General features: G+C 55.1%; 1 protein-coding gene across 2 annotated transcripts; it reads right to left on the reverse strand.

The window, feature by feature from the left end:
- Window positions 1-4,069: 4,069 nt before the first annotated feature.
- On the reverse strand, window positions 4,070-7,252 carry LOC137306732 (bolA-like protein 1). 2 transcript variants are annotated; one of them, XM_067976097.1, is made up of 2 exons: window positions 7,149-7,252; window positions 4,070-5,227 (listed from the first exon to the last, which is right to left on the reverse strand). In XM_067976097.1, the coding sequence occupies exon 2, from the start codon at window positions 5,203-5,205 to the stop codon at window positions 4,768-4,770; it is 438 nt and encodes a 145-aa protein (XP_067832198.1). In that variant the 5' UTR covers window positions 5,206-5,227; window positions 7,149-7,252; the 3' UTR covers window positions 4,070-4,767. The 2 variants fall into 2 exon arrangements, with proteins under 2 accessions (XP_067832198.1, XP_067832197.1); XM_067976096.1 differs by lacking the exon at window positions 7,149-7,252 and adding an exon at window positions 6,928-7,082.
- Between the last annotated feature and the right edge of the window lie 16,868 nt (window positions 7,253-24,120).

Below are 24,120 nucleotides of genomic sequence, written 5' to 3' on the forward strand. Positions count from 1 at the left end.
AGATCATGGCTGATCTGGATCTGAACTCCATTTACCGGCCTTGGTTCCCTCACCCTCAATCCCCTCACCCTCAATCCCCTCACCCTCAATCCCCTCACCCTCAATCCCCTCACCCTCAATCCCCTCACCCTCAATTCCCTCACCCTCAATCCCCTCACCCTCAATCCCCTCACCCAACAAAAATCCATCAATCTCAGTCCTGAAAGCTCCAATTGACCCCCGTCCTGAGCAGCTTTTTGGGGAGAGAGTTCCAGATTCCCACTCCCCTTTGTGTGAGGTGCTTCCTGACATCTCCCCTGAACGGCCCGGCTCTCATTTTAAGGTTCTGCATTTAGAAAAAATACATTCCACTAAACTGTCTTGATAGAAAAGATAGTTTTGGGTCAGAACAGAGTCTCATTTCATTATCCCAGTCTCTGAGTCTGGTCACCGGTCACTCTGGACCGACACTGACCGTCTCCGAGTCTGGTCACCGGTCACACTGGACCGACACTGACCGTCTCCGAGTCTGGTCACTGGACACCCTGGACTGACACTGACCGTCTCCGAGTCTGGTCACTGGACACCCTGGACTGACACTGACCGTCTCCGAGTCTGGTCACCGGTCACACTGGACCGACACTGACCGTCTCCGGGTCTGGTCACCGGTCACACTGGACCGACACTGACCGTCTCCGAGTCTGGTCACCGGTCACTCTGGACCGACACTGACCGTCTCCGAGTCTGGTCACCGGACACCCTGGACCGACACTGACCGTCTCCGAGTCTGGTCACCGGACACCCTGGACTGACACTGACCGTCTCCGAGTCTGGTCACTGGACACCCTGGACCGACACTGACCGTCTCCGATTCTGGTCACCGGTCACACTGGACTGACACTGACCGTCTCCGAGTCTGGTCACCGGTCACACTGGACCGACACTGACCGTCTCTGGGTCTGGTCACCGGTCACACTGGACTGACACTGACCGTCTCCGAGTCTGGTCACCGGTCACACTGGACTGACACTGACCGTCTCCGAGTCTGGTCACCGGTCACACTGGACCGACACTGACCGTCTCTGGGTCTGGTCACCGGACACCCTGGAACGACACTGACCGTCTCCGGGTCTGGTCACCGGTCACACTGGACTGACACTGACCGTCTCCGAGTCTGGTCACCGGTCACACTGGACTGACACTGACCGTCTCCGGGTCTGGTCACTGGACACCCTGGACTGACACTGACCGTCTCCGAGTCTGGTCACTGGACACCCTGGACTGACACTGACCGTCTCCGAGTCTGGTCACCGGAAACCCTGGACTGACACTGACCGTCTCCGAGTCTGGTCACCGGAAACCCTGGACTGACACTGACCGTCTCCGAGTCTGGTCACCGGTCACCCTGGACTGACACTGACCGTCTCCGAGTCTGGTCACCGGTCACCCTGGACTGACACTGACCGTCTTCGAGTCTGGTTACCGGAAACCCTGGACTGACACTGACCGTCTCCGAGTCTGGTCACCGGTCACCCTGGACTGACACTGACCGTCTCCGAGTCTGGTCACCGGTCACCCTGGACTGACACTGACCGTCTTCGAGTCTGGTTACCGGAAACCCTGGACTGACACTGACCGTCTCGCTCCAGACGTCCGTATCCTGAGGGTGGGGAAAGAAAATATTTTAAAATCATAATCAGTTGCAAAATTCGCATTTTTAGGAAATCAGAGTTTCTGGTCCACACCAAACCTGAAATCACCAAGATTCTGGTCCACACCAAACCTGAAATCACCAAGATTCTGGTCCACACCAAACCTGAAATCACCAAGATTCTGGTCCACACCAAACCTGAAATCACCAAGATTCTGGTCCACACCAAACCTGAAATCACCAAGATTCTGGTCCACACCAAACCTGAAATCACCAAGATTCTGGTCCACACCAAACCTGAAATCACCAAGATTCTGGTCCACATCAAACCTGAAATCACCAAGATTCTGGTCCACATCAAACCTGAAATCACCAAGATTCTGGTCCACATCAAACCTGAAATCACCAAGATTCTGGTCCACACCAAACCTGAAATCACCAAGATTCTGGTCCACATCAAACCTGAAATCACCAAGATTCTGGTCCACATCAAACCTGAAATCACCAAGATTCTGGTCCACACCAAACCTGGAATCTCCAAGATTCTGGTCCACACCAAACCCGAAATCACCAAGATTCTGGTCCACACCAAACCTGAAATCACCAAGATTCTGGTCCACACCAAACCTGGAATCTCCAAGATTCTGGTCCACACCAAACCTGGAATCTCCAAGATTCTGGTCCACACCAAATCCAAGTTCCCATTTGCACCAAACCTGAAATCCCTCAGTCGACTGGCCATTTTAAAGAAAAAACTTGTACCAATAATGAACCTTTACATTTACAAAACTTGCTCCTCTCCTCTCTCAATTACCTCCCCGTTCACTGCCTCCAAAGTACACCAGAGGCACCTTCCCCCCGACTCGCTGAAGACTGGTAGCTGTGACGGACGGTTTCCTTTGACAGATTCTGTGTGCCTGGATTAGCCCAATGCCCTCAGACTGACTGATCTCTGGAACCCTCCCCTTCCCTCGTTGCTTCCTTAAGCCACCGTCGGCTGATGTGGTGACAATCAGTGGCTTTGTGGTTGTTGTATGGACTGACCCGTGGTCAATCGCCAAATATTTTTCTACTCAGCGTCTCATTTTAATTCTCTGGTGAGAGGTTTGTTCTGACTTGTGAATGCCGTAGTTTTAGGAACCAGTGTGCGTGTGTAACTCGTTCTGTGCAGTTGTGCAACTATTCCTTGTACTTGGACGCTTCCATTACTGTCTGTGTAAACCCGTGATACATGGAGGCTAGCTGTATAGTTTCAGATATAATAGAGTATAATTGTAGTGTGTCTGAATTTTATCTGTTTTGTATTATATTTAAAAAAGAAAAAAAGGCCAATAATCTATTCTAAACTGTAATAAAATAAATAAAAGGAACTGCGGACCATCAGAGTCACTGGGAGCAGTCAATACAGCAATCTTTTTGGAGCGTCTCTGTCCTGTCTCACTTCTCCCTCTCCCCCTCTTCTTGCTGGGGGACTGGTTCCAGGGGGGAGGATGGGCACCCGCCAGTACCTCATCCGAACGGCCCATGCTTCAGACGTGAGCCCAGACAGTAAGTGTTGGGCTGGGGAAGAGACAGCCGGGTCTAAGATGGCCCAAAACTCCAGCATACAGCAGCTCCCCAATCGCACAGCTGATGAAGACACCGAGTCACTGATCCATCCCAGGTCTGTGCTGGGTTTACTGGTCTCAGCTGGGGTAGGGGGTGGAGCTACAGTTGAGCCGAGTACCCTGGGTTAGGAATGGAAGAATCAGGCTCTGATCCCTGCTGGACACTGGCTGTGCTCCTTAGAGTCCAATAAAACCATAAGAGATAGGAGCAGGAGTAGGCCATTCGGCCCCTTGAGCCTGCTCCGCCATTTGATGAGATCATGGTTGATCTGATTTTTACCTCAACTCCACTTTCCCGCCTTTTCCCCATATCCTTTGACTCCCTCGCTGATCAAAAATTTGTCTAACTCAGCCTTGAATGTATTCAATGACTCAGCCTCCACAGCTTTTTGGGGTAAAGAATTCCAAAGATTCACGACCCTCTGGGAGAAGAAATTCCTCCTCATTTCCATCTTAAACGGGCGACCCCTTATTCTGAGACTATACCCCCTAGTTTTAGATTCCCCCATGAGGGGTAACATCCTCTCAGCATCTACCCTATCGAGTCCCCTCAGAATCTTATATGTTTCAATAAGATCTTCTCTCATTCTTCTAAACTCCAATGAGTATAGACCCAACCTGTTCAATCTTTCCTCATAAGACAACCCTTCCATACCCGGAATCAACCTAGTGAACCTTCTCTGAACTGCCTCCAATGCAAGTATGTCCTTCCTTAAATAAGGGCACCAGAACTGTACGCAGTACTCCAGGTGTGGTCTCACCAGCACCCCAGAGCACCAATATCCTGTCGCTATCTCATTTCACACACCCACCACCTGGGAGAGAAATTCAACGCTAAATAAACAGTTACTTTTTTAAACTTGTGTAGGTGATTTCAACGAAGGACTTCAGTTATGTGGAGAGACTGGAGAATCTGGGATTGTTCTCCTTGGGGCAGAGTAGGTTAAGGGGAGATTTAATCGAGGTGTTCAAAATCATGAGGGGTTTCGAGAGAGTAAATAAGGAGAAACTGTTTCTAGTGGCAGGAGGGTCGGTAAACCAGAGGACACAGATTTAAGGGAATTGGCAAAAGAATCAGAGGGGGAGATGAGGAGAATTTTTTTTATATATGAGTTCTGATCTGGAATGCGCTGCCTGATAGGGCGGTGGAAGCAGATTCAATAATAACTTTCAAAAGGGGAATTGGAGAAATACTTGAAGGGAGAAATTTGCAGGGCTCTGGGGAAAGGGCAGGGGGGGACTAATTGGATAGCTGTTGCAAAGAGCTAGCACACAAGCACGATGGGCCAAATGGCCTCCTTCTGTGATGTATCATTCTATGATAGATATTAAAGAAACTGCAGAGAAAACAGATTTATTTTCAGCCTGCCATTTTCAAAGAAGGACCTTGCGTTCAAATGAAAGGAAAAGCTTTGTTTTGTCGGAACATTCTAGAAGTCTGTCGTGAAGCGGTAACTCCGTCTCCCTCACTAAGTGGGCAGCTTCAGTCTCCATGGTCGCCACGGACCCGCGTCACCAGCCGAGCTCCCCTCACTCTTTGGGGGACGCTCCCAATTTGGTCTCCATGTGTTGGTCGTGTTTGGACCCCCCCATGCAGGCTGGGCTCTTGTCGACGTGGGGCTCTGCTCCCCACTGTCGGGGGGTCCGTGCTTGGATGGAGAGGGCGTGGACACTTGATGCCAGCTCCTCCTTCAGTGCCTCGTTGACCAGCCGGTGCCTCTGGAGCAGGGGCATGCCCTCGAACCTCTCGCTCACCACCACCACCTTGAAGTGGGTCTCGGAGTTTGCTGGCACCGCGTGCATGTGGCTTTCGTTGACGACCTGCAGGTGTGTGGGCGCCAGGCTCTGCACCAGCTTCGTGTGGATGGCGCTCTCCACGGGCCGCGCCATGGCACAGGCGGCTGCAGCTGACGCCGGTCTCGAGCTCAGGGCCGGCGCGGAACGGAGCAGCTTCACAAGGAAACTCATCCAACCTCGGAGGCTTCGACACCTGCTGACAAACAGAGAGACTGGTCAGAGAGGCACAGAGGGGCTAACGCAGCGACTACACGAGGTGATTCCCCCATCACCCTCCGTCCCCCTCCCCTCCGTCCCCCATCACCCTCCGTCCCCCATCACCCTCCGTCCCCCATCACCCTCCGTCCCCCTCATCCCCCTCCCTCATCGCCCTCCCTCCGTCCCCCTCGTCGCCCTCCCTCCGTCCCCCTCGTCCCCCTCCCTCCGTCCCCCTCCCTCCGTCCCCCTCGTCCCCCTCCCTCCGTCCGTCTCCCTCCGTCCCCCTCGTCCCCCTCCCTCCGTCCCCCTCGTCCCCCTCCCTCCGTCCCCCTCGTCGCCCTCCCTCCGTCCCCCTCGTCCCCCTCCCTCCGTCCCCCTCCCTCCGTCCCCCTCGTCCCCCTCCCTCCGTCCGTCTCCCTCCGTCCCCCTCGTCCCCCTCCCTCCGTCCCCCTCGTCCCCCTCCCTCCGTCCCCCTCGTCGCCCTCCCTCCGTCCCCCTCATCCCCCTCCCTCCGTCCCCCTCCCCTCCGGTGTGTGGGGAGGTCGGAGGTCGTGATGAAACCTCCAGCCAGAGTTGGTGACCCCACCGCCTCGGCCGAGACGACCTCGCTCCCCACTCCCCGGGCCCCAATCACCGTCAGAGCGGGGGGCGGGGGAGAGGAGGCCGGAGGCGGAGGCCTGGGGCTCGGATTTCTCGCAGCCTCACGCCTGAGGTGTTATTTGTGGCACCAAATTCAACCGGGGTCAACTCCCAACACCCTCAGATGGTCAGGGGGGCCCGGCCCGGGGGTGAGGGGGACGGGGGGCCCGGCCCGGGGGTGAGGGGGACGGGGGGCCCGGCCCGGGGGTGAGGGGGACGGCGGCCCGGCCCGGCCCGGGGGTGAGGGGGACGGCGGCCCGGCCCGGCCCGGGGGTGAGGGGGACGGGGGCCCGGCCCGGGGGTGAGGGGGACGGGGGGCCCGGCCCGGCCCGGGGGTGAGGGGGACGGCGGCCCGGCCCGGGGGTGAGGGGGACGGGGGGCCCGGCCCGGCCCGGGGGTGAGGGGGACGGGGGGCCCGGCCCGGCCCGGGGGTGAGGGGGACGGGGGGCCCGGCCCGGCGGTGAGGGGGACGGGGGGCCCGGCCCGGGGGTGAGGGGGACGGGGGCCCGGCCCGGCCCGGGGGTGAGGGGGACGGGGGCCCGGCCCGGCCCGGGGGTGAGGGGGACGGGGGCCCGGCCCGGCCCGGGGGTGAGGGGGACGGGGGCCCGGCCCGGCCCGGGGGTGAGGGGGACGGGGGCCCGGCCCGGCCCGGGGGTGAGGGGGACGGGGGCCCGGCCCGGCCCGGGGGTGAGGGGGACGGGGGCCCGGCCCGGCCCGGGGGTGAGGGGGACGGGGGCCCGGCCCGGCCCGGGGGTGAGGGGGACGGGGGCCCGGCCCGGCCCGGGGGTGAGGGGGACGGGGGCCCGGCCCGGCCCGGGGGTGAGGGGGACGGGGGGCCCGGCCCGGCCCGGGGGTGAGGGGGACGGGGGCCCGGCCCGGCCCGGGGGTGAGGGGGACGGGGGCCCGGCCCGGCCCGGGGGTGAGGGGGACGGGGGGCCCGGCCCGGCCCGGGGGTGAGGGGGACGGGGGCCCGGCCCGGCCCGGGGGTGAGGGGGACGGGGGCCCGGCCCGGCCCGGGGGTGAGGGGGACGGGGGGCCCGGCCCGGCCTCTCCTACCTGTTCCCCCGCTGACTCCCGGTGTTGCCCGGGGACGGGTCCGGGCGAAGGGCAGAATTCCAACTGCACAATGGATGGAACCGGAAGAAACCAAAGAGCCGGCGGCAGAGGCCGAGCGTCCAACGGCGCCTCCTCCGGGTCCCCCGCGCCCCGCCCGCGCCCCGCCCCCCGCCCCCCGCCCGCCCCCCGCTCGCCCGCCGTCTCCCCCCGCGGCCGCTCACCCTCCGCAACTGCCCGGGACCGGCGCTCAATTTGCAGCCAACGCGCCTGCGCACACCCGCAAAGCCCGAAGGGATTTGTAGTTCCCGGCCGGGGGAAGCGAGCGCGCATGCGCCGCGCGGCTACCCAGAATCCTGCGTGACACCGGCTGCTGACTGCGCAGGCGCGAGCGCGGGAATCCGTGCGGCGGGTGGAGTGTCCGGGGATCGTGAGGGGAGCCCGGGGCACGGGGATCACTGGGGGCCGGGGATCACTGGGGGCCGGGGATCACTGGGGCCCGGGGATCACTGGGGGCCGGGGATCACTGGGGGGGCCCGGGGATCACTGGGGGCCGGGGATCACTGGGGGGGCCCGGGGATCACTGGGGGCCGGGGATCACTGGGGGCCGGGGATCACTGGGGCCCGGGGATCACTGGGGGCCGGGGATCACTGGGGGCCGGGGATCACTGGGGCCCGGGGATCACTGGGGCCCGGGGATCACTGGGGGCCGGGGATCACTGGGGGGGCCCGGAGATCACTGGGGGCCCGGGGATCACTGGGGGCCGGGGATCACTGGGGGCACGGGGATCACTGGGGGCCGGGGATCACTGGGGGCACGGGGATCACTGGGGGCCGGGGATCACTGGGGGCCGGGGATCACTGGGGGCACGGGGATCACTGGGGCCCGGGGATCACTGGGGGCCGGGGATCACTGGGGGCCGGGGACCGTGAGGGGAGCCCGGGGATCACTGGGGGCCGGGGATCACTGGGGGCCCGGGGATCACTGGGGGCCGGGGACCGTGAGGGGAGCCCGGGGATCACTGGGGGCCGGGGATCACTGGGGGCCGGGGACCGTGAGGGGAGCCCGGGGATCACTGGGGGCCGGGGATCGTGAGGGGAGCCCGGGGATCACTGGGGGCCGGGGATCACTGGGGGCCGGGGATCACTGGGGGCCGGGGATCACTGGGGGGCCCGGGGATCACTGGGGGCCGGGGATCACTGGGGGGCCCGGGGATCACTGGGGGCACGGGGATCACTGGGGGCCGGGGATCACTGGGGGCCGGGGATCGTGAGGGGGGCCCGGGGTACGGGGATCACTGGGGGCCGGGGATCGTGAGGGGGGCCCGGGGTACGGGGATCACTGGGGGCCGGGGATCGTGAGGGGGGCCCGGGGCACGGGGATCACTGGGGGCCGGGGATCGTGAGGGGGGCCCGGGATCCGGGATCACTGGGGGCCGGGGATCACTGGGGGCCGGGGATCGTGAGGGGGGCCCGGGATCCGGGATCACTGGGGGCCGGGGATCACTGGGGGCCGGGGATCGTGAGGGGGGCCCGGGATCCGGGATCACTGGGGGCCGGGGATCGTGAGGGGGGCCCGGGGCCCGGGGATCACTGGGGGCGCTGGTGGGTGGGGAGGGCCGAGAGACGCCGACGCAGCCTGACGTCAGCAGCGAGCAGTCGGCCCACGGAGGGACGGGGACCCGGGGCCAGAGAGGCGGCAACTCCGGCACCTGACACTGAGTGAACCTTGACCTGAATAAACCCAGTCAGTGACCGCACCCCCTGGGGAACTGGATCCAGTGAGAGTCGGGGTCTGCAGTCCCTGGGGAACTGGATCCAGTGAGAGTCGGGGTCTGCACCCCCTGGGGAACTGGATCCAGTGAGAGTCGGGGTCTGCAGTCCCTGGGGAACTGGATCCAGTGAGAGTCGGGGTCTGCACCCCCTGGGGAATTGGATCCAGTGAGAGTCGGGGTCTGCACTGCAGGACGATGCCGCCGTGGCCCCGCAGGTACAGTGTTGTGGGCGTTAATGAACAGTCGTCTCTGGGCGTTGAGATGTGTGAGAAGGAATTGCAGACGGCCACCAGAGGGCAGAGCAGCCTGTCGATTTTTCGCTTTGTTCAAGCAGATCGTTAAGGGTGAAAAGAAAGTGGAGATCGGACCCAGTCTGACCCACTCCTAGACCAGATCGGACCCAGTCTGACCCACTCCTGGACCGGATTGGACCCAGTCTGACCCACTCCTGGACCAGATCGGACCCAGTCTGACCCACTCCTGGACCAGATCGGACCCAGTCTGACCCACTCCTGGACCAGATCGGACCCAGTCTGACCCACTCCTAGACCAGATCGGACCCAGTCTGACCCACTCCTGGACCAGATCGGACCCAGTCTGACCCACTCCTGGACCGGATTGGACCCAGTCTGACCCACTCCTGGACCAGATTGGACCCAGTCTGACCCACTCCTGGACCAGATTGGACCCAGTCTGACCCACTCCTGGACCGGATTGGACCCAGTCTGACCCACTCCTGGACCAGATTGGACCCAGTCTGACCCACTCCTGGACCAGATTGTCCCCAGTCTGACCCACTCCTGGACCAGATTGGACCCAGTCTGACCCACTCCTGGACCAGATTGTGCCCAGTCTGACCCACTCCTAGACCAGATTGTACCCAGTCTGACCCACTCCTAGACCAGATTGGACCCAGTCTGAGCCACCCCTGGAGATGATTGTACCCAGTCTGACCCACTCCTAGACCAGATTGGACCCAGTCTGACCCACTCCAAGACCAGATTGGACCCAGTCTGACCCACTCCTGGACCAGATTGGACCCAGTCTGACCCACTCCTAGACCAGATTAGACCCAGTCTGACCCACTCCTGGACCAGATTGGACCCAGTCTGACCCACTCCTAGACCAGATTGGACCCAGTCTGACCCACTCCTACACCAGATTGGACCCAGACTGACCCACTCCTAGACCAGATTGGACCCAGTCTGACCCACTCCTAGACCAGATTGTACCCAGTCTGACCCACTCCTAGACCAGATTGTACCCAGTCTGACCCACTCCTAGACCAGATTGTACCCAGTCTGACCCACTCCTGGACCAGTTTGTACCCAGTCTGACCCACTCCTAGACCAGATTGGACCCAGTCTGACCCACTCCTAGACCAGATTGGACCCAGTCTGACCCACTCCCACACCAGATTATACCCAGTCTGACCCACTCCTGGAGATGATTGGACCCAGTCTGACCCACTCCTACACCAGATTACACCCAGTCTGACCCACCCCTGGAGATGATTGGACCCAGTCTGACCCACTCCTACACCAGATTACACCCAGTCTGACCCACCCCTGGAGATGATTGTACCCAGTCTGACCCACTCCTACACCAGATTGTACCCAGTCTGACCCACTCCTGGAGATGATTGGACCCAGTCTGACCCACTCCCACACCAGATTATACCCAGTCTGACCCACCCCTGGAGATGATTGGACCCAGTCTGAAACACTCTTGATTTGAATTGCACCCATTTCCTCTGCTTGACTTTCTGTCTTACTAAAAGCAGCAATTGTTCTTTGGTTTGGGATGTGAGGGCATTAATAGTCAGGCACATAGTGTGGGTCTGGAGTGATATGTCGGCCCAGACAGGGTTGGGACAGCAGGTTCCCCTCCCTGAAGGACATTGATGAACCAGTTGGACTTTTATTAAATAGAATTTTCCAGCTAGCCATGGTAGGATTTGCACTTGTGATTTCAGGGTTGCTGGTCCCAGCCTTTCGCTTCGAGGCCGCCAAACCCAGGCAAGTGCTTTTGATTGGAAGGAGTGCTGTGGTGTTTTACTGGGGCAACCTTTCCACTGTGAACCTGGAGAGTGAGAGCTTGTCTCCCCCAGGGCCTTTCTGAGGCCTGCGAGAGTGTAGATAAATGAGGTTTGGCGATGCAGCAGGAAACACTGCACAGAAATAGTGCTGGTCCCTCGCCTGCTGTTTCTCACAGCTCCACTGCCCACGGTCGCTCCCTGACATATTTTCACATGTTATTCATGTGCCTCATCACCCCCACCCCCCCACCTCCTCCTCAAACACCACTAGCAGAACAAAGATCCCAGTCAGACTGCAGTCAGCTCCTGTTAAAGGGACCCTCATGTCCTCCGCACACACAAGGGCAAACTGTGAGGAAGTGGGACTGTATCTTTAGGACACAAACTGCACCAAATTCAAGTTTATTTCAAGTTTTTAAACAGACAGACCACTTGATACATTGAGTGAGGTCAGTCATACTGTCTCAGTACCTTGTCCCAGGTCTTTCTGCTTCTGTGTGTTGCTCCACCTGTAAATAAACATGAGTTGAAGGGAGGATGTGACGGGGACCAGTTATTGGATATCTGGGCTGTGCTAACCCCCGCAGGACAGAGGTGCAGGCTCTGTGTATAACACACTCGGTGAGCTCACGGACACTCTGGCCATGAACATGAGGAGAAGTGGTGAGGGTAAGACCCAATGTACCAGAGCCACCGGTGAGAGCTGGTGAGCAGACACGAGACACCCGAAGAAACCAAGCCTTCGAACAACTGGTCACAGAAATCCCGACATAAAGCTGGGTCCCAACTCCATCTTCCTGCCTTCCTGCCACACTCCCATTGAACATGCTGCTGGAGTGCAGCAGCAGGTCGAGGAGATGGAGATGTGTTTAGAATTACATTGAATGTATAGTGCGGAAACTGGCCATTCAGCCCATCTGGTCTATGCCGGTGTTTATGCTCCACATGAACCTCCTCGCTCCCTACATCATCTCATCCTATCAATATATCCTTCTATTAGGACATTGCACAGTGAGAGGGCTGGAGGTTGTGAGCACTGAGTGTGTGGTGTGATGTGAAGGAAGTTAATGAACGTCGAGTTGAATCATGAGTAAAAGACTGGAGCAGAGAGACAGTCCTTGGTCTGCCCGCTGGTGCTGACATTGATTTAGTTAGTAGCAGTAATCAGACTCTGAAGAGGCTGCTCCAGCCCTGCAGCTCGTGTGACTGTACAGTGCAGCGAGGCACTGACTGAATACATCAGCAGAGTCTGACGCTGCTCCTGGCTGGAGGGGCTCCCTGCAACATTCAGGGGTCTTCCATCCTAATATAATTTCAAATTGGGTTGAGGCCCCTGACTCTTTGGCCTGTCCATCAGTCAAATAAACTAAAGTGCCAAAGATTTGATGACCTTAATATACAAAGCAGTTTCTGGGAGAGCTCACTCCTTAAGGCAGGATTCACATATCAGAGGGCGGGGGAGGGAGACGGAGTCAATCGGCACCTGGCGGGGGGGTCGGGGGGACCAGCCAGGTTTCCTGCTCCTCATCACTATCATGACACTGCTGCTGGAACGCTGGTATGTGTGTGGCTATCAGATTGGGACAGGATTGGGCGTGGATGTGATGCCCCACCAGGTCAAATATCCCACTTAGACTGTCTAATCACACATACAAAGAAAGGTCATTAGGATGAGGTACTAGAGGTCACCTGGCTGCTGTGAACCCCACCACCGAGCGAGATTCAGGAACCTAGTCAATGTGAATCTGTGCCCCTCGACCCCATTGTGTTCCTGGGTCCCATGTGTGCTCATCGTTACCACCCTCGGTCCCATCACCGGCCCCTCAGTCCCTTCACACCCCACCTCGCGCCCCTGGATCCCACCGTACCCCCTGGATCCCATCGTACCCCCCACACGCCCCTGGATCCCGTCGTACCCCCCACACGCCCCTGGATCCCATCGTACCCCCCACACACACCCCTCAATCCCACCGTACCCCCCACACGCCCCTCAATCCCACCATACCCCCCACACACCCCTCAATCCCATCATACCCCCCACACACACCCCTCAATCCCACCGTACCCCCCACACACCCCTCAATCCCATCGTACCCCCCACACACCCCTCAATCCCACCGTACCCCCCACACACCCCTCAATCCCATCATACCCCCCACACACCCCTCAATCCCATCGTACCCCCCACACACCCCTCAATCCCATCACATCCCCCACACACCCCTCAATCCCATCGTACCCCCCACACACCCCTCAATCCCATCGTACCCCCCACACACCCCTCAATCCCACCGTACCCCCCACACACCCCTCAATCCCATCACACCCCCCACACACCCCTCAATCCCATCATACCCCCCACACACCCCTCAATCCCATCGTACCCCCCACACACCCCTCAATCCCACCGTACCCCCCACACACCCCTCAATCCCATCACACCCCCCACACACCCCTCAATCCCACCGTACCCCCCACACACCCCTCAATCCCACCGTACCCCCCACACACCCCTCAATCCCATCACACCCCCCACACACCCCTCAATCCCATCATACCCCCCACACACCCCTCAATCCCATCATACCCCCCACACACCCCTCAATCCCACCGTACCCCCCACACACCCCTCAATCCCATCACATCCCCCACACACCCCTCAATCCCACCGTACCCCCCACACACCCCTCAATCCCATCGTACCCCCCACACACCCCTCAATCCCATCATACCCCCCACACACCCCTCAATCCCATCATACCCCCCACACACCCCTCAATCCCACCGTACCCCCCACACACCCCTCAATCCCATCGTACCCCCCACACACCCCTCAATCCCACCGTACCCCCCACACACCCCTCAATCCCACCGTACCCCCCACACACCCCTCAATCCCATCGTACCCCCCACACACCCCTCAATCCCACCGTACCCCCCACACACCCCTCAATCCCATCGTACCCCCCACACACCCCTCAATCCCATCACACCCCCCACACACCCCTCAATCCCACCGTACCCCCCACACACCCCACAATCCCATCACATCCCCCACACACCCCTCAATCCCATCGTACCCCCCACACACCCCTCAATCCCATCACATCCCCCACACACCCCTCAATCCCACCGTACCCCCCACACACCCCTCAATCCCATCGTACCCCCCACACACCCCTCAATCCCATCGTACCCCCCACACACCCCACAATCCCATCACATCCCCCACACACCCCTCAATCCCATCGTACCCCCCACACACCCCTCAATCCCACCATACCCCCCACACACCCCTCAATCCCATCATACCCCCCACACACCCCTCAATCCCATCACATCCCCCACACACCCCTCAATCCCATCATACCCCCCACACACCCCTCAATCCCACCGTACCCCCCACACACCCCTCAATCCCATCACACCCCCCACACACCCCTCAATCCCATCACACCCCCCACACACCCCTCAATCCCATCACATCCCCCACACACCCCTCAATCCCACCGTACCCCCCACACACCCCTCAATCCCATCACATCCCCCACACACCCCTCAATCCCATCACACCCCCCACACACCCCTCAATCCCATCGTACCCCCCACACACCCCTCAATCCCACCGTACCCCCCACACACCCCTCAATCCCACCGTACCCCCCACACACCCCTCAATCCCATCGTACCCCCCACACACCCCTCAATCCCACCGTACCCCCCACACACCCCTCAATCCCACCGTACCCCCCACACACCCCTCAATCCCATCATACCCCCCACACACCCCTCAATCCCATCGTACCCCCCACACACCCCTCAATCCCATCATACCCCCCACACACCCCTCAATCCCATCACACCCCCCACACACCCCTCAATCCCATCGTACCCCCCACACACCCCTCAATCCCATCATACCCCCCACACACCCCTCAATCCCATCATACCCCCCACACACCCCTCAATCCCATCATACCCCCCACACACCCCTCAATCCCATCGTACCCCCCACACACCCCTCAATCCCATCGTACCCCCCACACACCCCTCAATCCCATCGTACCCCACACACACCCCTCAATCCCATCGTACCCCCCACACACCCCTCAATCCCACCGTACCCCCCACACACCCCTCAATCCCATCGCACCCCCCACACACCCCTCAATCCCACCGTACCCCCCACACACCCCTCAATCCCATCGCACCCCCCACACACCCCTCAATCCCACCGTACCCCCCACACACCCCTCAATCCCATCATAACCCTCAATGCTCCGCTCCCATCGTACCCCCCACACACCCCTTTATGCCATCGTACCCCTCGATGCTCCACGCACCCCTCGGTCCCATCGTCCCCCCCCCCACACCCCTTTATGCCATCGTACCCCTCGATGCTCCACGCACCCCTCGGTCCCATCGTCCCCCCCCCCACACACCCCTTTATGCCATCGTACCCCTCGATGCTCCACGCACCCCTCGGTCCCGCACGCAGCCCTCAACATAATGGAGCCCCTCGATCCTATGCTTCTGCCTCCCAGGGACCAGGTACTGAGCTGGATTGCCAGAGCCCTGGGCTGGGAAAGCTCAGCTATCAGATTACTGTAGGGAGCAAGGGAACGTACAGAAGGGCAAGAAAATAACTAAAGGTGGCAAATCCTGAACGACATTTGAGCTGACTCTGAGTGAAGTGGTTTGGGTGGGAGGGGTGGGGACTGATTGAAGACTGACCTAATGTGACCGAGTCTGCGATCAGATCACAGGGTCTCTGTTCCATAATGTTTGAACAGAAGGAGCTGAAAGCTTCCTCCTTCGCTCTTCAGTCTCGGATCAGCGCAAAAACTTCCAACACAAGAAGCTCCCCTGCCACTTTCTCAGTCATTAATTACACCTTTATTGATCTCATCAAAGTTGGATCAAAAGAGCAGTCAAAAATGGTTGTTTTCCCTTTTTTCCCAGTTTTCTTCCGACTCTCCTGAAGGTGCTGACTCTCACTGGGGTACAGGTCCCCATCTCTCCTGAAGGTGCTGACTCTCACTGGGGTACGGGTCCCCTCCTCTCCTGAAGGTGCTGACTCTCACTGGGGTACGGGTCCCCTCCTCTCCTGAAGGTGCTGACTCTCACTGGGGTACAGGTCCCCTCCTCTCCTGAAGGTGCTGACTCTCACTGGGGTACGGGTCCCCTCCTCTCCTGAAGGTGCTGACTCTCACTGGGGTACGGGTCCCCTCCTCTCCTGAAGGTGCTGACTCTCTCTGGGGTACAGGTCCCCTCCTCTCCTGAAGGTGCTGACTCTCACTGGGGTACGGGTCCCCTCCTCTCCTGAAGGTGCTGACTCTCTCTGGGGTACAGGTCCCCTCCTCTCCTGAAGGTGCTGACTCTCACTGGGGTACGGGTCCCCTCCTCTCCTGAAGGTGCTGACTCTCACTGGGGTACAGGTCCCCTCCTCTCCTGAAGGTGCTGACTCTCACTGGGGTACGGGTCCCCTCCTCTCCTGAAGGTGCTGACTCTCACTGGGGTACAGGTCCCCTCCTCTCCTGAAGGTGCTGACTCTCACTGGGGTACGGGTCCCCTCCTCTCCTGAAGGTGCTGACTCTCACTGGGGTACAGGTCCCCTCCTCTCCTGAAGGTGCTGACTCTCACTGGGGTACGGGTCCCCTCCTCTCCTGAAGGTGCTGACTCTCACTGGGGTACAGGTCCCCTCCTCTCCTGAAGGTGCTGACTCTCACTGGGGTACAGGTCCCCTCCTCTCCTGAAGGTGCTGACTTTCACTGGGGTACAATCTTGGACAGCTCCCCACAGCCATTGACAATTGACATCAGCGTAGACCTGAGATATCGAGGTGAATCTTTTAGGCCCCTTTAAGACCCAATGACAGAGTTGCCTTGGCAGCTCTGAGGGAGTCTGAGTGTCCTTTTCCGCCCTGGGCACACACCTGGTCTGGGTTCATGTTACGCATGGGAAAGCGAAGGGGTCAAGATCTGACCCCACAAGTCTCAAGAGGCCATAGCTGCAGGTCCTGGCATTGAGTCTGAGTGCTGTGATCATTATTAAATCAGATTAGTTATTGTGTTTCAAGGCAAAATGGTGCATTCCTAAAGTGGCTGAGCTTGAGGGCATTAACTCCATCAGGGCTGTGCAGGGTGCTGGTAATAGGCTGAGTTCAGGATTCAGATTACTACACAAAATCCAGATCCAGTCCTGCCCATGAGAGTGCAACTCCCCCACCCAGACTGCCAGCTATTCCCTCTCTTACTCGTTCCTCTCTCTATTCTGTCAATTACTGCATATGTGCTCCTCTAAACTGTCCTCTCCTGTCCCTCCTCCACTGCCAATTCTCCTGCCTGACACACTCTTCCTCCTTCCTGCGTCCTCACTGTGTTTAAATCAGGAATCATTGCACAATCTCCAACTCAGTCATTGTCTCCCATGCTCTCAGATCGATGCAACTTCTTACCTCCCCTGACCTCCTAAAAGCCAAGCTTGGTGTCTCCAACTCATTACTTCCAAACTCACCTTACCTTCCCTCCTCCGCCCCCAACCAAGGATCCTCCGTTTAAAAATCACCCTCAGCCCCCAATCTCAATTATAGCACCAGAAACTAGGGATAGCTGTAAACGTCCAGGCATTCCCTTCACTGATAGGCCACCAATACTGCTTTGTATATAATATGGGATGTGTCAGGGCTGTGATAAGGTGCTGTGTGTATAATATGGGCTGTGATACGCTGTGTGTATAATATGGGCTGTGATACGCTGTGTGTATAATATGGGCTGTGATACGGTGTGTGTATAATATGGGCTGTGATACGCTGTGTGTATAATATGGGCTGTGATACGGTGTGTGTATAATATGGGCTGTGATACGGTGTGTGTATAATATGGGCTGTGATACGCTGTGTGTATAATATGGGCTGTGATACGCTGTGTGTATAATATGGGCTGTGATACGGTGTGTGTATAATATGGGCTGTGATACGGTGTGTGTATAATATGGGCTGTGATACGGTGTGTGTATAATATGGGCTGTGATACGGTGTGTGTATAATATGGGCTGTGATACGGTGTGTGTATAATATGGGCTGTGATACGGTGTGTGTATAATATGGGCTGTGATACGGTGTGTGTATAATATGGGCTGTGATACGCTGTGTGTATAATATGGGATGTGATACGGTGTGTGTATAATATGGGATGTGATACGGTGTGTGTATAATATGGGCTGTGATACGGTGTGTGTATAATATGGGCTGTGATACGCTGTGTGTATAATATGGGCTGTGATACGGTGTGTGTATAATATGGGCTGTGATACGGTGTGTGTATAATATGGGCTGTGATACGGTGTGTGTATAATATGGGCTGTGATACGGTGTGTGTATAATATGGGATGTGATACGGTGTGTGTATAATATGGGCTGTGATACGGTGTGTGTATAATATGGGATGTGATACGGTGTGTGTATAATATGGGATGTGATACGCTGTGTGTATAATATGGGATGTGATACGGTGTGTGTATAATATGGGCTGTGATACGGTGTGTGTATAATATGGGATGTGATACGGTGTGTGTATAATATGGGCTGTGATACGGTGTGTGTATAATATGGGATGTGATACGGTGTGTGTATAATATGGGCTGTGATACGGTGTGTGTATAATATGGGATGTGATACGGTGTGTGTATAATATGGGCTGTGATACGGTGTGTGTATAATATGGGATGTGATACGGTGTGTGTATAATATGGGTTGTGATACGGTGTGTGTATAATATGGGCTGTGATACGGTGTGTGTATAATATGGGCTGTGATACGGTGTGTGTATAATATGGGCTGTGATACGCTGTGTGTATAATATGGGAAGTGATACGGTGTGTGTATAATATGGGCTGTGATACGGTGTGTGTATAATATGGGATGTGATACGGTGTGTGTATAATATGGGATGTGATACGGTGTGTGTATAATATGGGCTGTGATACGGTGTGTGTATAATATGGGCTGTGATACGGTGTGTGTATAATATGGGCTGTGATACGGTGTGTGTATAATATGGGCTGTGATACGGTGTGTGTATAATATGGGATGTGATACGGTGTGTGTATAATATGGGATGTGATACGGTGTGTGTATAATATGGGATGTGATACGGTGTGTGTATAATATGGGATGTGATACGGTGTGTGTATAATATTGGCTGTGATACGGTGTGTGTATAATATGGGCTGTGATACGGTGTGTGTATAATATGGGATGTGATACGGTGTGTGTATAATATGGGCTGTGATTCGGTGTGTGTATAATATGGGATGTGATACGCTGTGTGTATAATATGGGATGTGATACGGTGTGTGTGTAATATGGGATGTGATACGGTGTGTGTGTAATATGGGATGTGATACGGTGTGTGTATAATATGGGCTGTGATACGGTGTGTGTATAATATGGGATGTGATACGGTGTGTGTATAATATGGGCTGTGATACGGTGTGTGTATAATATGGGCTGTGATACGCTGTGTGTATAATATGGGCTGTGATACGGTGTGTGTATAATATGGGCTGTGATACGGTGTGTGTATAATATGGGCTGTGATACGGTGTGTGTATAATATGGGCTGTGATACGGTGTGTGTATAATATGGGATGTGATACGGTGTGTGTATAATATGGGATGTGATACGCTGTGTGTATAATATGGGATGTGATACGGTGTGTGTATAATATGGGCTGTGATACGGTGTGTGTATAATATGGGATGTGATACGGTGTGTGTATAATATGGGCTGTGATACGCTGTGTGTATAATATGGGATGTGATACGGTGTGTGTATAATATGGGCTGTGATACGGTGTGTGTATAATATGGGATGTGATACGGTGTGTGTATAATATGGGCTGTGATACGGTGTGTGTATAATATGGGATGTGATACGGTGTGTGTATAATATGGGTTGTGATACGGTGTGTGTATAATATGGGCTGTGATACGGTGTGTGTATAATATGGGCTGTGATACGGTGTGTGTATAATATGGGCTGTGATACGCTGTGTGTATAATATGGGATGTGATACGGTGTGTGTATAATATGGGCTGTGATACGGTGTGTGTATAATATGGGATGTGATACGGTGTGTGTATAATATGGGATGTGATACGGTGTGTGTATAATATGGGATGTGATACGGTGTGTGTATAATATGGGATGTGATACGGTGTGTGTATAATATGGGATGTGATACGGTGTGTGTATAATATTGGCTGTGATACGGTGTGTGTATAATATGGGCTGTGATACGGTGTGTGTATAATATGGGATGTGATACGCTGTGTGTATAATATGGGATGTGATACGGTGTGTGTGTAATATGGGATGTGATACGGTGTGTGTGTAATATGGGATGTGATACGGTGTGTGTATAATATGGGCTGTGATACGGTGTGTGTATAATATGGGATGTGATACGGTGTGTGTATAATATGGGCTGTGATACGGTGTGTGTATAATATGGGCTGTGATACGCTGTGTGTATAATATGGGCTGTGATACGGTGTGTGTATAATATGGGCTGTGATACGGTGTGTGTATAATATGGGCTGTGATACGGTGTGTGTATAATATGGGCTGTGATACGGTGTGTGTATAATATGGGATGTGATACGGTGTGTGTATAATATGGGATGTGATACGCTGTGTGTATAATATGGGCTGTGATACGGTGTGTGTATAATATGGGCTGTGATACGGTGTGTGTATAATATGGGATGTGATACGGTGTGTGTATAATATGGGATGTGATACGCTGTGTGTATAATATGGGATGTGATACGGTGTGTGTATAATATGGGCTGTGATACGGTGTGTGTATAATATGGGATGTGATACGGTGTGTGTATAATATGGGCTGTGATACGCTGTGTGTATAATATGGGATGTGATACGGTGTGTGTATAATATGGGCTGTGATACGGTGTGTGTATAATATGGGATGTGATACGGTGTGTGTATAATATGGGCTGTGATACGGTGTGTGTATAATATGGGATGTGATACGGTGTGTGTATAATATGGGTTGTGATACGGTGTGTGTATAATATGGGCTGTGATACGGTGTGTGTATAATATGGGCTGTGATACGGTGTGTGTATAATATGGGCTGTGATACGCTGTGTGTATAATATGGGATGTGATACGGTGTGTGTATAATATGGGCTGTGATACGGTGTGTGTATAATATGGGATGTGATACGGTGTGTGTATAATATGGGATGTGATACGGTGTGTGTATAATATGGGATGTGATACGGTGTGTGTATAATATGGGCTGTGATACGGTGTGTGTATAATATGGGCTGTGATACGGTGTGTGTATAATATGGGCTGTGATACGGTGTGTGTATAATATGGGATGTGATACGGTGTGTGTATAATATGGGATGTGATACGGTGTGTGTATAATATGGGATGTGATACGGTGTGTGTATAATATGGGATGTGATACGGTGTGTGTATAATATTGGCTGTGATACGGTGTGTGTATAATATGGGCTGTGATACGGTGTGTGTATAATATGGGATGTGATACGGTGTGTGTATAATATGGGCTGTGATTCGGTGTGTGTATAATATGGGATGTGATACGCTGTGTGTATAATATGGGATGTGATACGGTGTGTGTGTAATATGGGATGTGATACGGTGTGTGTGTAATATGGGATGTGATACGGTGTGTGTATAATATGGGCTGTGATACGGTGTGTGTATAATATGGGATGTGATACGGTGTGTGTATAATATGGGATGTGATACGGTGTGTGTATAATATGGGCTGTGATACGGTGTGTGTATAATATGGGATGTGATACGGTGTGTGTATAATATGGGCTGTGATACGGTGTGTGTATAATATGGGATGTGATACGGTGTGTGTATAATATAGGATGTGATACGGTGTGTGTATAATATGGGATGTGATACGGTGTGTGTATAATATGGGATGTGATACGGTGTGTGTATAATATGGGATGTGATACGGTGTGTGTATAATATGGGATGTGATACGGTGTGTGTATAATATGGGATGTGATACGGTGTGTGTATAATATGGGATGTGATACGGTGTGTGTATAATATGGGATGTGATACGGTGTGTGTATAATATGGGATGTGATACGGTGTGTGTATAATATGGGATGTGATACGGTGTGTGTATAATATGGGCTGTGATACGGTGTGTGTATAATATGGGCTGTGATACGGTGCTGTTCAAGCTGGTGGGACAGTCTGCTCTTTTTTTTTTATTTGTTCATGGGATGTGGGCGTCGCTGGCGAGGCCGGCATTTATTGCCCATCCCTAATTGCCCTCGAGAAGGTGGTGGTGAGCCGCCTTCTTAAACCGCTGCAGTCCGTGTGGTGAAGGTTCTCCCACAGTGCTGTTAGGAAGGGAGTTCCAGGATTTTGACCCAGCGACAATGAAGGAACGGCGATATATTTCCAAGTCGGGATGGTGTGTGACTTGGAGGGGAACGTGCAGGTGGTGTTGTTCCCATGTGCCTGCTGCTCTTGTCCTTCTAGGTGGTAGAGGTCGCGGGTTTGGGAGGTGCTGTCGAAGAAGCCTTGGCGAGTTGCTGCAGTGCATCCTGTGGATGGTACACACTGCAGCCACAGTGCGCCGGTGGTGAAGGGAGTGAATGTTTAGGGTGGTGGATGGGGTGCCAATCAAGCGGGCTGCTTTATCTTGGATGGTGTCGAGCTTCTTGAGTGTTGTTGGAGCTGCACTCATCCAAGCAAGTGGAGAGTATTCCATCACACTCCTGACTTGTGCCTTGTAGATGGTGGAAAGGCTTTGGGGAGTCAGGAGGTGAGTCACTCGCCGCAGAATACCCAGCCTCTGACCTGCTCTCGTAGCCACAGTATTTATATGGCTGGTCCAGTTAAGTTTCTGGTCAATGGTGACCCCCAGGATGTTGATGGTGGGGGATTCGGTGATGGTAATGCCATTGAATGTCAGGGGGAGGTGGTTAGACTCTCTCTTGTTGGAGATGGTCATTGCCTGGCACTTATCTGGCGCGAATGTTACTTGCCACTTATGAGCCCAAGCCTGGATGTTGTCCAGGTCTTGCTGCATGCGGGCTCGGACTGCTTCATTATTTGAGGGGTTGCGAATGGAACTGAACACTGTGCAATCATCAGCAAACATCCCCATTTCTGACCTTATGATGGAGGGAAGGTCATTGATGAAGCAGCTGAAGATGGCTGGGCCTAGGACACTGCCCTGAGGAATTCCTGCAGCAATGTCCTGGGGCTGAGATGATTGGCCTCCAACAACCACTACCATCTTCCTTTGTGCTAGGTATGACTCCAGCCACTGGAGAGTTTTCCCCTTGATTCCCATTGACTTCAATTTTACTAGGGCTCCTTGGTGCCACACTCGGTCAAATGCTGCCTTGATGTCAAGGGCAGTCACTCTCACCTCACCTCTGGAATTCAGCTCTTTTGTCCATGTTTGGACCAAGGCTGTAATGAGGTCTGGAGCCGAGTGGTCCTGGCAGAACCCAAACTGAGCATCGGTGAGCAGGTTATTGGTGAGTAAGTGCCGCTTGATAGCACTGTCGACGACACCTTCCATCACTTTGCTGATGATTGAGAGTAGACTGATGGGGCGGTAATTGGCCGGATTGGATTTGTCCTGCTTTTTGTGGACAAATCTCTCTGCTAACACTAAATTTACCCGCATTCCAGTGCCAGTCAGCAGGATTCCATGCACTTTTTGTCTCTGTCTCTCTCCCTCTTTCTCACCCCCGTCTCTCTCTCCACCTGTCTTTCTGAGTTTGCTGTCATTCTCTCTGTCTCTCTCCTCTTTCTATCTCTTGAGACAGACTTCAGAGCACACCACCCAGGCTAATACACCCAGTGTAGTACTGTGGGGGTGCTGCTTTGTCGGCGGTGCCGTCTTTTGGATGAAACATTAAATTGAGGCCCCGTCTGCCCCCTCAGGTTGATATAAAAGATCCCATGGCACTATTTCGAAGAAGAGCAGGGGAGTACTCTTCAGTGTCCCGGCTGATATTTATCCCTCAACCAACATCACTAAAACAGATCATGTGGTCTTTTATCACATTGCTGTTTGGGGGATCTTGCTGTGGGAAAATTGGCTGCGGCGTTTCCTACATTACAACGGTGACCACACTTCAAAAATATCTCGTTGGCTGTAAAGCTCTTTGGGATGTCCTGTGGTCATCAAAGGTGTTATAGACATGCAAGTCTTTATTCTTTCTCTGTCTCACTCCATCTCTCTCTCTCTCTCTCTCACACACACACGGGAAGGCCCTTCTCCGTGCCCTGTGCTGCCATGAGATCAAACCCTTGGAGATGAATG

Source organism: Heptranchias perlo, chromosome 44, assembly GCF_035084215.1.
Source record: "Heptranchias perlo isolate sHepPer1 chromosome 44, sHepPer1.hap1, whole genome shotgun sequence".
Classification (NCBI taxonomy): Eukaryota; Metazoa; Chordata; class Chondrichthyes; order Hexanchiformes; family Hexanchidae; genus Heptranchias; species Heptranchias perlo.